This window comes from Podarcis bocagei, assembly GCF_964188305.1.
Source record: "Podarcis bocagei genome assembly, chromosome: 11".
NCBI classification, from domain to species: Eukaryota; Metazoa; Chordata; class Lepidosauria; order Squamata; family Lacertidae; genus Podarcis; species Podarcis bocagei.
The window spans coordinates 14,771,085-14,784,887 of record NC_138136.1 but is presented as its reverse complement, the minus strand read 5'-3'; the positions used below and the strand labels follow the sequence as shown (position 1 = coordinate 14,784,887).

The 13,803-nt window shown below is 43.7% G+C and overlaps 1 protein-coding gene across 1 annotated transcript in view; it reads right to left on the bottom strand.

Moving 5' to 3' along the window:
• FBN2 (fibrillin 2) overlaps positions 1-13,803 on the bottom strand; it is a 134,515-nt gene that overhangs the window by 102,844 nt on the left and 17,868 nt on the right. The window contains exon 6 of the mRNA XM_081213502.1: positions 5,062-5,259. Coding sequence (XP_081069628.1) covers positions 5,062-5,259 — 198 coding nt within the window. The remainder of the gene's footprint in view (positions 1-5,061; positions 5,260-13,803) is intronic.

Genomic DNA, 13,803 nt, shown 5'->3' with positions numbered 1-13,803 from the left:
CAGAGGTTATTTAAACAAGGTTTGCAGCAAGCTGCTTTCTCTTTCGCTGTGGGCACCGGATCACCCGCCTGCCCTACCTTTTGGGCTTGTGCTTTGACCTTGCTATGCCTGTCATGGGGTCGTCCGCCTTGGTGCGGGGGCCTGGTAGGAATTTTTCCATTTGGCTGATTAGTGTGTGCCATTTGGTTTTTGCCTACTGCGTAGGAAATCGTCACAACTTGTAAGGTTGGCGGTTAGGCATTGGTTTAAATTGGTTGGTGGAGGGGTATGGATTGGCTGTGCCTGCGCCTCCAATGCTGCTGCTGCAAGGGAATTCCATTAAAGGAATTCAGGGGCTTACCATCCCCTCGTCCAAACCCCTGGAATCGGGTTTGGGCCGCGTAAGCCCCTGGGAGCATGTGGGGAGAAGCTGAGGGTCTGTGCCGCAGCTCCAGTTATCCCTGATCTTGTTCCTCCACACTGGCTTTCGCTGGAATCCGGGAGTCAGTGCTGTTCCCCAAGGCGGGGGGGGGGGGGACAGATAGTCATAACCAATGCCTAAGCAACCACTCACAATTTGTATGTTTAATAAAGTTGTGGCCAAAATTATGCCAAAAACCTTAAACAAAAATTGATGTGTGATACGTGAGTTATTGGGGTAGGGGTGTTTTGGGGGACCTCAGCACGCAAATCAGGAAAACTGATAATGGCTGTCAAATATTTCCATATACAGTGGTGCCCCACAAGACGAATGCCTTGCAAGACGGAAAACTCGCTAGACGAAAGAGTTTTCCGTTTTGGAGGTGCTTCTTAAAACAAATTTCCTATGGGCTTGCTTCGCAAGACGACAATGTCTTGCGAGTTCCTGCTGGTTTTTTTTCCTTCCCCCCTTTTTCTAAGCCGCTAAGCCGCTTATCAGCTGATCCGATCAGCAGATAAGCCGCTAAAAGCTGCTAAAAGCTGCTAAAAGCTGCTAAAAGCCGCTAATAGCACTAATAGCGCTAATCCGCTAATCCTTCAATGGGCTTGCTTCGCAAGACAACAATGTCTTGCGAGTTCCTGCTGGGTTTTTTCCCTCCCCCCCCTTTTCTAAGCAGCTAAGCCGCTTATCAGCTGATCCGATCAGCAGAAAAGCCGCTAATAGCGCTAATCCGCTAATCCTTCAATGGGCTTGCTTCGCAAGACGAAAAAACCGCTAGACGAAGAGAATCACAGAATGGATTCTTTTCGTCTTGCGAGGTACCACTGTAATACCTTTATGGGATTGTTCTGAGGATGCACAAAATGCGATTTCAAGTGCTTCTTTCATTTGGTTGGAAGACATAGCAATTCCATCTGGATCTCAAATAGGGAATCTTTCTGATTATGACTTGAAAATGGGATTCTCCATTATCTTCCCTAAGGGTTGTGGGTTTGAGCCCTACATTGGCTGAAAGATTTCTGCAGTGCAGGCAGGTGGACTAGATGATCCTTACAGCTCTTTAACTCCACAATTCTATGGTCTGAATAAAGGCCACACATAATCAGTTCCTGTGTTTCTCTGTTAGTTAACAAAAGGAACACAGTACTGTGTGCAGGAAAGCAAATTCAATCCATGTTTGCAATTGGCCTTTGTGTCTGGCTTAATAAGAATTATGGATATTCAGCACTTTTCAGGATTTGTCCCTTGTCAAAAGTCTGATGTTATCTTTATGCCTTTGATATTTTGCTTCTCTCTGAAATGATTTGACAGTACAAGCTTCTCAGCAGCCAAGTTCCTAATTCATGTTGAGCGAAGCACATTCAGAACGCCATAAGAAGCAATTGTGAAATTACACAGTGTAAAAAAGAAAATGGTTGTTTTAAATGTGCATTGTTCACAGGCAAAATACCCACACTGTTTTCAATTTCCACAGTGTAATTCTGCAACAATGTCAACTGTTCATTGCACAGTTTAAGGATATTTGTCATGCTCAGTTAACCAGCAGCCAAAGCCGTGAAGTGCCGAAAAACATTCTCAAGGGCACTGAAGCTACAGAGCCAAGTGAATCCTTGGCATACTTCTAATCATTTCTCTCCATAAACTAGAGAAGTCATAAGCATCAGAGAAAAGATACTCATATAGTGAGCATACCCCTGAAAACCTCCAAGCCTGACACACAGTCTGTAAACTTCCACCCATTTCCTATAAAATGCACTTTAAGAATTTTATTGCCTATTTGCAATCGGTAAACTGCTATCTCCTGCCCCAAGGGGGGCGGTGGAGCTACCTTCACACAGAAGAAGGCAGAAGTAGCAAGCTCTCCTGGGTCCCACCAGAACGGCTTTTCCCGACCAGGAACCAGGACTGAGACTAACAGTTCCAGAATCCCCCAAGTCTTTCTTTCCCTTCCTATGAAGAAAATCCCTGGGCGCACGTGGGGACTCAGAGGCATTTTGGGAAATGGATGGGGAAAGTGTGAGGCTGCTTGGGGCCTGTGCATCTCTTTCCAGGCAGCCCATCCACTTCAGCGGACACCAAGGGAGGCGTACAGAAGTGCCTTGGCAGCACACTGGGAACCCCAATCCTAGACGCAGGAAGGCTAAACAAACTCTTCTATGAGTTCTGACAGTGCGTACTACCATTAAGGAAGGCTGGACAGAGCAAAAAATGCAGTCCTAAAACCTTTTAAAAACACCACATACTTTGTTTCCCACATTCAGCTTCTTTCATACACTTTTGTATACATGAATAAAAAATTAAAATATTGTCCAGCAGCACCTTAGAGACCAACTAAGTTTGTTCTGGCTATAAGGTGCTACTGGACAATTTTTTAATTTATTTCGACTGCGTCAGACCAACATGGTTACCTACCTGAATCTACTTTTGTAAACAGTTACACCTCTTGTGCATGCCAGTATATAAGTTTGCATATATTCTCTCAAAAAATATACCAATTTTCCTGCATTAAAAATTGTAGTTTTGTAAGATAGTAGCAAACAGCGATGTGTGTATTTCATGTCTGTTCTTCAATGTCTTTGAGAGTGTTCTGCTGGTTCAAAGAACACATGCGGAGCCTGAGGCCCATATGGCTGCATTACATAAAATAAAAGCTGTTTACACTGTTGTGTTCCTACTGCAAGATCTGCAAAGAAAGTTTTATTCACGTTCATCCATGCCATTGCCTTCTGAGTCACATGAACAATTGTTCTGTTATTGCACTACTTTCTTGGGTGCGAGGCCCTGAGCCCAATTCTTCTACCTGACCTATGGAAGTCTATTGAAACATTGTGTTTTTCTTTCGCAGCCTAAGCCTATGGCACTTTCAGTGAGACTTTCCCAATCTAGTGTCTCCCAGATATTTTTTGAACTACAACTCCCATGATTCCTCATCATTGGCCATGCTGGCTAGGGCTGATGGGAGTTATATGCCAAAGACATCTGGAGGGAACCAGGATGCAGAAGGCTGTTCTAAGGAGAAGGAAGGATATATTTACTACTGGTTACTACAGGAAATTACTACTGGTTACTTTTTTTCTACTCATTCCACATTAGATTCGATCCAATGGAATAAAATTGGCGCATATGTCTGACTGATGTAGAACGACCTATTGTTATATTAATTCACCTTAGAAAGCAAAAGATCACTGTCTCAATCCACTGAGCAGAAATTATGTCACTTACTCATTTTGTACAAGGACAAATAGGCTGCTTTGTTAAGGCTGCCAATTTTAGAACCAGTCCCTATAATGAGGATTTCTACATGACTCTCAGATTTTAGTGTCAGCCCCGTAATTGCATTAATTACATACTCAGTGCCTATAGGGACAAAAACCTTTGAAGTACATTTTCTTAATAATTATAATAACCCTCACAATTTTCAAGAAAATGTACTTTAAAGTTTGCCTGGTGAAGGCCGGGAGTAAAAATGGACATTTCTCCTATATTTCACAATTCAGTATGTTGTGAACAAGTTACAGCTCTGGGGGTGGGGAGGAGGGAAGTTGCTCTCACCCCTTTCTAGGAAACCCCACATTTCACTTTGGGAACCACTAAGTGGCGTAGCGTGGGGGGTGCAGGGGGGGCCGGCCGCACCGGGCGCAACATCTGGGGGTTAGGGTTAGGGGGCGCAAATCCACGGGTTAGGGGGCACAAATTACTTGCCTTGCCCCGGGTGCTGACAATCCACGCTACGCCACTGGAACCACTCATTCATTTGTTTTAACAAAATGCAGTTTGTTCAAAGGTGACAGGGCCTTGATTATGTACAGGGGCAGCAACAGTCACCAAAGGAGAACACCACTCAGCACATGGCAGCACTGCTGCAGACTCGGGTGGCATAGGGTAGGGCAGCAATGAGGTCAGGCCAGTAGGGCACACTAGCAGAAGTGCCAGATTGGGTGCCCAAAACACCCTGCTCTCTTTGCTGCCCTTACCTGACCCCTCACTGTCCCATGGTGACAGTAGCTGCTGGGAGGCCGAGACTATTGTGGCCTCCCTCTCCACAAACTGCTCCTGTGCAGGGGAAATTATAGACACTAACAGACATGGTATATACAGTGGAACCTCGTGTTACAGACGGGATCCATTCCAGAGGCCCGTCCGTAACACAGAACTGACGCAAGCTGAAGCGCCGCTTCTGCGCATGCGAGAGCGGCAAAACCCAGAAGTAACCTGTTCTGGTTCTTCCAGGTTGCCGCAGGGCGCAACACGAAAACACGTAACCTGAAGCAGACGCAACATGAAGTATGACTGTATAATGGTTATCCCAAGAAAGGGAAAAGGCATCTATTGCAGTACATAAGACTCTATCTCAATGAGTAAATGGAATTGTTTTCACTCTTGTGTTTCATGCACAGTCTGTGGGTCTAATTCATTCTTCCACAAACACATTGGTTTCATTATTATGTCAATGCAGCCTAACAAATATCTTGACACTTACAGAAATGCTTTATATTTTGAATATACTCTCACTTTCTCTCTCTCTCTCTGTATATATATATATATATATATATATATGAGAAAGGAGGGAAGAAACATCTGGCTTCAATCAATTGCTCAGATCTACTCTACAGTAGGAAAACATTTAAATTGCAGTAACTAATGTAACACAAATGGCTTACCTTGACATGCGCCAGTGCGGATGTTGGGGATGAAACCGCGGCGGCAGGGCTGAGGCTGAGCAGGGCACATCTCACAAGGATGGCCCCATGCACGTCCAATGGTTGCGCAACAAAGCGTCTTCGTGCAAACAATGCCAGTCAGCTGGCCTTGACACATCTGGTTGCTGACCTGAGTGAAACAAGGGCCTGTTCTGTAATCTGGAAATTAAGAGGAAACATTTTAATGCCTGAGGAGTGCCTCCACATCTATAAACAGAGCAACTTTTCAGTTTACTTCCAATTCCATCTGGATTCTGCACCCACACCAGGGTTCGATTTAGTTCAGTGTGGCATAGTATCCCTGCTATAAAAACCTTTTGGTGAGATGCTTGATCTCCCTACTAGAAACGTATAAATGCTGGCACAGGGACAGCCAACATGCTTGTGCAGCTTGCCATTTCATACCGCAATGGTGAGCAAAGATGGAACATTATATCACAAAGCTTTTGGCCTGTTTTGCATGTTCATGATATCTGCCCAATTGCAGTGTTTGTGTCAGTCTGAATAACTTTTGCTTTGTTTCGCACACTGCCACCTATGTCTGGAGAGGCCCACTACTAAATGCTGGAAGTCCAGGAGGGATTCTTATTACATCTATGCTCTATGAGTCCAAATAGCTTCTTTCACACAGAAGAACAAACTGTGCATGTAAAAGTTGACGGAAACGCCGCCCCTAACTTCTGGACTTTAAGCAGAAATGAGTAGTTACCGTATTTTTCGCTCTATAAGACGCACCAGACCACAAGACACACCTAGTTTTTGGAGGAGGAAAACAAGAAAAAATATATTCTGAATCTCAGAAGCCAGAACAGCAAGAGGGAGCACTGAGCAGTGAAAGCAGCAATCCCTCTTGCTGTTCTGACTTCTGGGATAGCTGCGCAGCCTGCATTCGCTCCATAAGACGCACACACATTTCCCCTTACTTTTTAGGAGAGAAAAAGTGAGTCTTATAGAGCAAAAAATACGGCACTTCATTTTGTTTGGGCTATACACCCTGTTAATCTTCCTCCTATCACAATTATTTCACTAGTTACAGAGCAATTCAAAGCCCCCTTGTGACGGATGTGTAGGTGTACGTTGGATTGGCCCTAGGTGCCCCTTCTGTCTTTTCCGCCAGCCTCCTCTTGCCCACTACCTGCAAAGTAGTGCCAATGCCACTCTGCTAGAGCAGAGCACCTTCACGAAGCCAGGCAAAGTTCTGCCAACAGGATCTCTACTGGGTGGCAGCCAGCAAAAAGTACCGTAGGAGGGCTTTCCCAGAAGAAGCTGATCAGGGCTGAGATCTGTTGGATTCTAAGCCTGCCCCACTGCCATCATACAATGGAATTGGCATTGCCTGCCTTCTGCCCTGGCTTTTGGAATGGCAGAGCTGCAGTGGTAGTTCCATCACACCATTAAGGTACTGCCGAGCTAGGAGGGAGTATGAGAGCCAGTGTGGTGTAGTAGTTAAGAGCGGCAGACTCGTAATCTGGTGAACTGGGTTCACGTCTCCGCTCTTCCACATGCAGCTGCTGGGTGACCTTGAGCCAGTCACACTTCTTTGAAGTCTCTCAGCCCCACTCACCTCACAAAGTGTTTGCTGTGGGGGAGGAAGGGAAAGGAGAATGTTAGCCGCTTTGAGACTCCTTCAGGTAGTGATAAAGCGGGATATCAAATCCAAGTTCTTCTTCTCTTCTTTGCAGTGGCTCCCAAACTTGGGACTCCATCTGTTTTTGGACTTCAATTCCCATCATCCCTGACCACTGGTCTTGCTAGCTAGGGGTGATGTGGCCTGTAGTCCAAAAAGAGCTGGAGACCCAAGCTTGGGAAACCATGGGTTTTAAAGGAAGACTTGCATCAGCCAATGCCTATAGGGTTTTTAATATTTTCATGCCACTTTTCCTTTGGGTTGCTCAAAGACGTTTACATGAAGTTCAGTAGGAGATTGTCCATCAAGGTGCTAACTTGGCTCTCTGGGCTTTAACAAAAGTATCCATATCATGCTATGATCAAACCATGCTATGGATCAGCTCCACTCTAAGGGACAACCACTTTCTAAGGAATGCCTGATACTACAGTGGGATGCTTTTATTTTTCCTTTTAGAACTACCTTCCAAGTCATTAATTTCTATGTTAAGGCTGAAGGATTTCACAAGTCCCAACACATGGTGATGTATTCATGATGGTATCCTGGACACGTCACCAGTGTATCAGGCCTACAAGTCCACAATTACATGGATCTGAAATATTTCCGTAGACACATATCCCCGGTGGCATTTCAAACCAACATATGCAAGGCTGATAAAATGATTTATTGCCATGGTGCATAGGAAAACAACCTGGCACATTGCTGAAGGCATTCCACGCTTAGGCTGACGACACTTTTTTCCTTACACCTAATTAAATTAAACGTAAAATTAACATAAACAAAAATTAACTTCATATTTTCCTTGTGCGCAGACAAGTGTCATGTTAGGAGTTTCACAATTTGTTTTTGCCCCACTGTTGCTATGGGAACAATTCTATCAAAAGGCACTGATGGAACACATGTTACAAATTATAGTTTGCTTAGCAAATCTTATGCCTTGATGAGAGTAGGTACCCTACTTTTCACATGTAGTTGCTACGTTTTTCTCTGTCTCTGAAAACTGTCATCTCCAGAATGGCATGACTTAGAACATGGAGAATGACAAAATAGCTATAATACAACAATTACCCACCTCTCTGTGTGTACACACATATATTTCCGCCTACCTTATGGTACTTTTTCAGCATCTTTCATTTGTATTTTAAAACAACAGCCAGATCCTAAGACTGGATGTAACAAAAGTTACACCAATGCAATGTCACAAAACTTACACTAAGCTCCAAAATACACAAGCTAGGAAGTAAGCCTTATTGAGCACAACTGAATTAACTTCTGAGATTGTGCTGCAGATCTTATATCAGCAATGTTAGGCTGGCATGGCACTAATGCAAATATTTGGGATCAGCAGATAACAGCATTTCCATAGTTTGTTCACCCCCCACAAGGTCCCCTTCCATTCTTAGGCTCCGCACAATTATAATCCCATGCACCGGGAGAGCAAGACTAGCACTCAAGCATTGCTCAGGTGGCTTGCAACAATGAACGATTACAACAGAATAAAATATACTAAAATACATAAACTACACATTAAAAATCTATTTTAAAGCAGAGCTAGAGATCATGAGTAAAAAGTGACACAATAAAAATGAAAACAAAAGACAGCCTGAGAGGGGGCTGCCCATGCTTCATGGGACAAGATGGTGCAGCCATTGAAAAGGTCCCAGCTTTTGGCATCATCAAGCATGCCTCTGGTCTAGGTGGGGCAAGAGATGGGTTTCCACTCTAGGTAGGGCACAGAGAGCCCAATACTTAGTGAAGCGATCATAGTATCACTTAAGCAAACACCCTGATTTAGCCCTCATTCCACTAACCCACAAATCAGACTTTTATAGGGTTCAAGTAAATCCTGCCTTTGTGTTCCCAAAGAACATGTTTCATTTCTGTATATAATTCTTCAAAACATAAGCATCTGCCAATATGCTTTATGTTCTGGCCTACTGTTGTCCAAAACAGACTATTAAAACGTCAAACTGTGCAGAAGCTGCAAATAAATACATTAATGATCATCTCAAACATTTTCTTCCAATAGTTTAATGGCCATTAATGAAAAACCTATTCTTTTTAAAATAATGCATCACAGCCAAAACAAAGAGGTTGCCATGAGGCTTTAGCTGTTTACATTAGATAGTCATGTACTGATTTAGACCAGATAAAAATAAAAAGCATTTTTACAATGTTATTCAGCAAGCTGGGAATAATACAGTGCAGGTGGGAAATGAGAGCCAGTCTCTTCAGTTGGGGGAGGATAATTAAAGTGGTCATTTTTCCTAGAAAATTAACTCTGCTTAGAATAAGATAAGTCTCACAAAGGAAAGATCAAATGCTTTTCTACAATCCTCTACTCAAATCATGCTAGGACTGATGTATGCCACCACTACACCGTTTCATATTTTCTAATTGTGTGCTTTCTCTTCCATCTAGGCTGAGTGCATATGGAATTTGACAGGCTTTCCACTGCTATAGTAGCAGAACATTTCTGAATCCAGGGTTAAGATTGCTAACTTAATCTAGCTGCTCCTAATACTCACTGGGAGCGGCCACCGAGACCATATAACACCAGTCCTGAAAGACCTAAATTGGCTCCCAGTACGTTTCCGAGCACAATTCAAAGTATCGGCGCTGACCTTAAAAGCTCTAAATGGCCTCTGCCCAGTATACCTGAAGGAGCGTCTCCACCCCCATCGTTCAGACTAACGTCCAGCTCTGAGGGCCTTCTGGCAGTTCCCCCACTGTGAGAAGTGAAGTTACAGGGAACCAGGCAGAGGGCCTTCTCAGTAGTGACACCTGCCCTGTGGAATGCCTTCCCTTCAGATGTCAAGGAAATAAACAACTTTCTGACTTTTAGAAGACATCTGAAGGGAGCTCTGTTTAGGGAAGCTTTTAATGTTTAATGCTGTATTGTGTTTTCAATATTGTGTTGGGAGCTGCCCAGAGTGGCTGGGGAAATGCAGTCAGATGGACAGATTATTGTTGTTGTTGTTGTTGTTGCTTGTGCTCCCACATACATGCTAAGTAGCAGCCTTGACTTTCGCTTTAATGCTTGGGTAAAACAAAGAACATAGGAAACTGCCTTATAAGAAGTCAGACATTGGTCCATCTAGGTCGGTATTGTCTGCACTGATGGGATCCTCCAGACTGGGGACATTCAAAGCCCTACTGGAGATGCCAGAAACTGAACCTTGGATGTTGTACCAGCCCTCCCCCTTCATCCCTTCAGTTCTGGAGAAGGTGCTTTGAAAGCAAAACACCCCTGGTTCAATTCCCAACATCTCTAGGCTCAGCTGCAAAAGGCCCTGTCAGAAATACTGAAGAGCTGTGAAATAAAAAATGTAAGGTCTTATATATATAATAAATGCTCATAAATGTACTAACCAAGCATGTACATAGATATGTGGACCACAGGTCTGAAGCAGCACGGGAAGACCGTCCTGAAACCATTTTGACTCCCAAACTGACCAAATGTTTTCTCTGCAAGGAGGGAGGGGGTAAGGGAACCTTCCCATTGTCTCAGGAATTGGGTAATCACAATTTCAAAGAAATGGGCAGACTACCAGGAAAGGCAATCAGATAAGGCATTATCAGATAACCTGGCAGACAGGAAAAACAACAACATTCAAATTTCTGTTGTAGACCACCTTTTCTGTGATGTAGGTATGATGTTTGTGGGGGGTGGTCTTGTGTTACACCCCTTCTGTGATGTATGTATGATGTATGGAGGGGTGATATTTAGCTCCAGGGCAGGGAATTTAAAATGTCTACACAGTATAAGGGCAGGCACACCTTTGTTCTGGGTCCTCCTCCGTCTTCCTGCGTGCGAGGGGAGCACCCTGTTGCAACAGTTTAATAAAGATCAGGCTTACTAGCTGCTTTGCTTCTCAATAGTCTCTGATTGGCCTCTGCTATTTTCTCCTACCAATAGGGAACCCACGTAAGGACTCTATATGGGCTCTTGGATACCCCATGAGGGGAAAAGGGCAGATTTTGTTTACAACAGCTGCTGCCAGCCAATGTAGGAAACAGTGAGGCAGGTGGACCAACAGGAGCAACCAGTGAGGGAGGGGTTAGCAATAGAAACTGCACTCCAACACAGGCTTTGCACACAGGGGAACTGCAGAGGCAGCAAGTAACAAAAAACACTTATTGAGCAGTGCAGCAGTAGAGGAAAATCTTGAAGGGCTGGGGTTTGGTTTTGTTTTCAAAGCAAGTGTGCTACAAATGCACAAATGAAATTAAAAACATAAAGATGCTTTAAAAAATTGCCTTAGTACTTATGGGCATAGCCTTCATACACAGCATTTATTAAGGAGAATTTGAATATGGATATTAAAATGGAACCTACAATGCACTGTTTGAATAGAGCAATCAGTCAATAATAGCAGGGCAGTCAAATGGAATATTGGATTCATACAGGATAAGCCGTAACAGCATTTCAGGCTTGCAGTCCGTTCCAGCACAGAAGAGAGTTATTTCCCATAAAAACAAGGCATGCCCAACCTATGCATGTCAGATTTTTAGACTGGAAAATTTCTCTCTCATTATTACTTTTGATTATTTTCAGATGTTTTTTGGTTTAGAGGGAAGCCTTCCCCCAACTTTCCATGTACTGCTTTCATTGTGCTAGCTGATCATTGCTAGCGCAAACGGACAAGCGGGATCGCCACAGGTGGCACAGCAACTATGGCACACAGCCAGCAGCTGCAGCCAAGCCACGTCCCAAACTGGGAGGGAAGATAATGGACTTTCCCCAAACTGGGGGGGAAAGGTAACCCAGAAAAGGAGGAGAATGGAGGATAAAAATCAATGCCAAAGCAAACAAAGAACAGACTTGTTTCTTCTCAGGAATGGTTTATATGGAAGGCAAGATGCTTGGAAACCTCTGTGTACATAGAAAGCTACTGGGAACAGATGCTGCATTCAGCTCCAAAGAAAGTGCGCAGTTCCACTGCGACACCAGGCCAAATGAACCACCACAAACCTAGCCACAGGATGACCGCTGCCCACATTAAATGGGGGGCACCCTTTGCATGGTCGTGGGCAGCCCACTGGACCCTATGCGCCACCATTAACACAGGCTTGGCTTCGCCTTCCCCAGGTGGGATACCTGGAGGCCTCCGCCTACCTTAGCCAGTTGCCCAATCCCGCCTGGGGAGATGTTGCCAAGGTGATCAGGCCAGGTAGGGGGAGGGACCACCCTGCCCACACAATAGGGGGAGGATCTTACCTGGGAATCGTCACTTGGCTCCAGAGCTTCTCCCACCCTACCCACCCTCAGTTAAGACTTCTTTTGCAGGTTAACCTTTTCTCCACAGGTACGCGGGCGCTGCTACGTCAAGGTCGCTGTTGAAGGGCCAGAAAGGAATTCTCCTGCATTGGCAGGTTTGCCTTTGCCGTAGCAAAACGTCACAACTTTGGTGGTATCAGGCCTTAGGCGGAATCCTTTAGTCTATCTTCCTTAAATTGGGGGTGGGCATGTAACGGTGACTCACGCCACCCTTCTCTTTGCGGCGGCGATACCAGGGTTCCCCGTTAAAGGGGTTGTTTTGAGGGGAGGCCTTGGCCGTATGCCGAGAGGTTGTCATTGCTCTCCCCTGCGACGGCGGTGTAACAGGGGCGGGCTCTCTCTGCTTGAACATATGTTCTCCAGAGCCAGCCCATCCCCTGCACCCTCTGGATAACCCTGATGTTCCCCAGATCTCCGGCAGGGGACTTGGAGAGATAAACGCCCAGTGCCTGAGCCAAGGTCTACCCACATCTAAAACATAATAGAGTTGTGGCCAATTTTAATCCCATAGCACATTGTCTTGAGCTGTTATTCCACATGGGGGCAGCCCAGGGTTTGGGGGGACTCCGCCTGTCCACGCAATGGCAATAAGAATCCCTCTAAATCTCCCCAGAAGGGCATGTAGATTTACAAGCCCCCTGAGGTCCCAAGCAGTGCACTCAATTTGTACCCGGTACCCCCAGAGTTGTCTTGTGGCAACATAGGCAATTGCAAGATCTGTTAGTCTTTGAGGTGCCACAAATTGCTTAATTGTTTTGGTCAAGATGGGCTGGTTTTGTTGATTTTTGGAATATGAGGTACAGAAATGTTAAGGCTCAAAAGAAACGTGTTTCTGTAAAAAAATATAATTTATGAAGAAATAAAAATATGTCTTGATGCTTTTTTAAGCTGTCCTGCCAATGAAGAACTAGATATACGTCATTTAAATAATGAAATGCAAGTTATCATAATGTGAAAATGGCCATAAATGCACAAACGTAGCACAATGGCACATTATGTTGCAACTATGAGTGAGGGAGAAAGTCTGTTCACACATAAAGATGAATCTACCTAATTCGCATTTCCTGAAACTACCGGTATATGAGCACTAAAATGCAGGCATGCTGTGAAATCCACACTTTGAATGTTGCAATGTGGTTCTCCAACCGAGTAATCTGTACAAAAATGCATATGCTAAGTAAAGTTTGCATAACGATGCATCTCTTAGTGAAAATAATGTACAAAAATGCATTATACTAAGGAAAACTGCACTTAAAGGTATAGATTATGAGAAATTCACAGTAAAATGCTGGTGAATTTTCATAAGGAAAAAAAATCACAAATTGATTTAGCAGTGTGGTGATCTGAACTTATAACTGGAAAAAAGAGAAAAAGAAATACTGAAATTGACAAGATTTTCTGATCCCTAGTTGTAACCTGGCAAGTTCTATCCTTATCTCTTTGTAGTTCCTGGGCGAATAGAATATAACAAGGGAATTACTATTATTTACCTATGCTAGCCAACATTTAATATGCTACTAGATAGATAGATAAATAAATAAACAAATAAATAAAATATAGATCTGAATATACATTCCAGTAAATACTGTTGAATAAATAGTATTACCTACTATAGTGTTATGTGCTGCAAGAGTCTTTAAAGCATGAATTTACTTCTAACATAATTAAAAACTTTTTACTTTTTATATAATTTAAACATAAATTTGTCTCACAACTTTTGAAAATTTTCATGACTATTACAATCCTTCTCTAGTCTCCAAATTCAAGTCTAAAACTATTATTATTATTATTATTA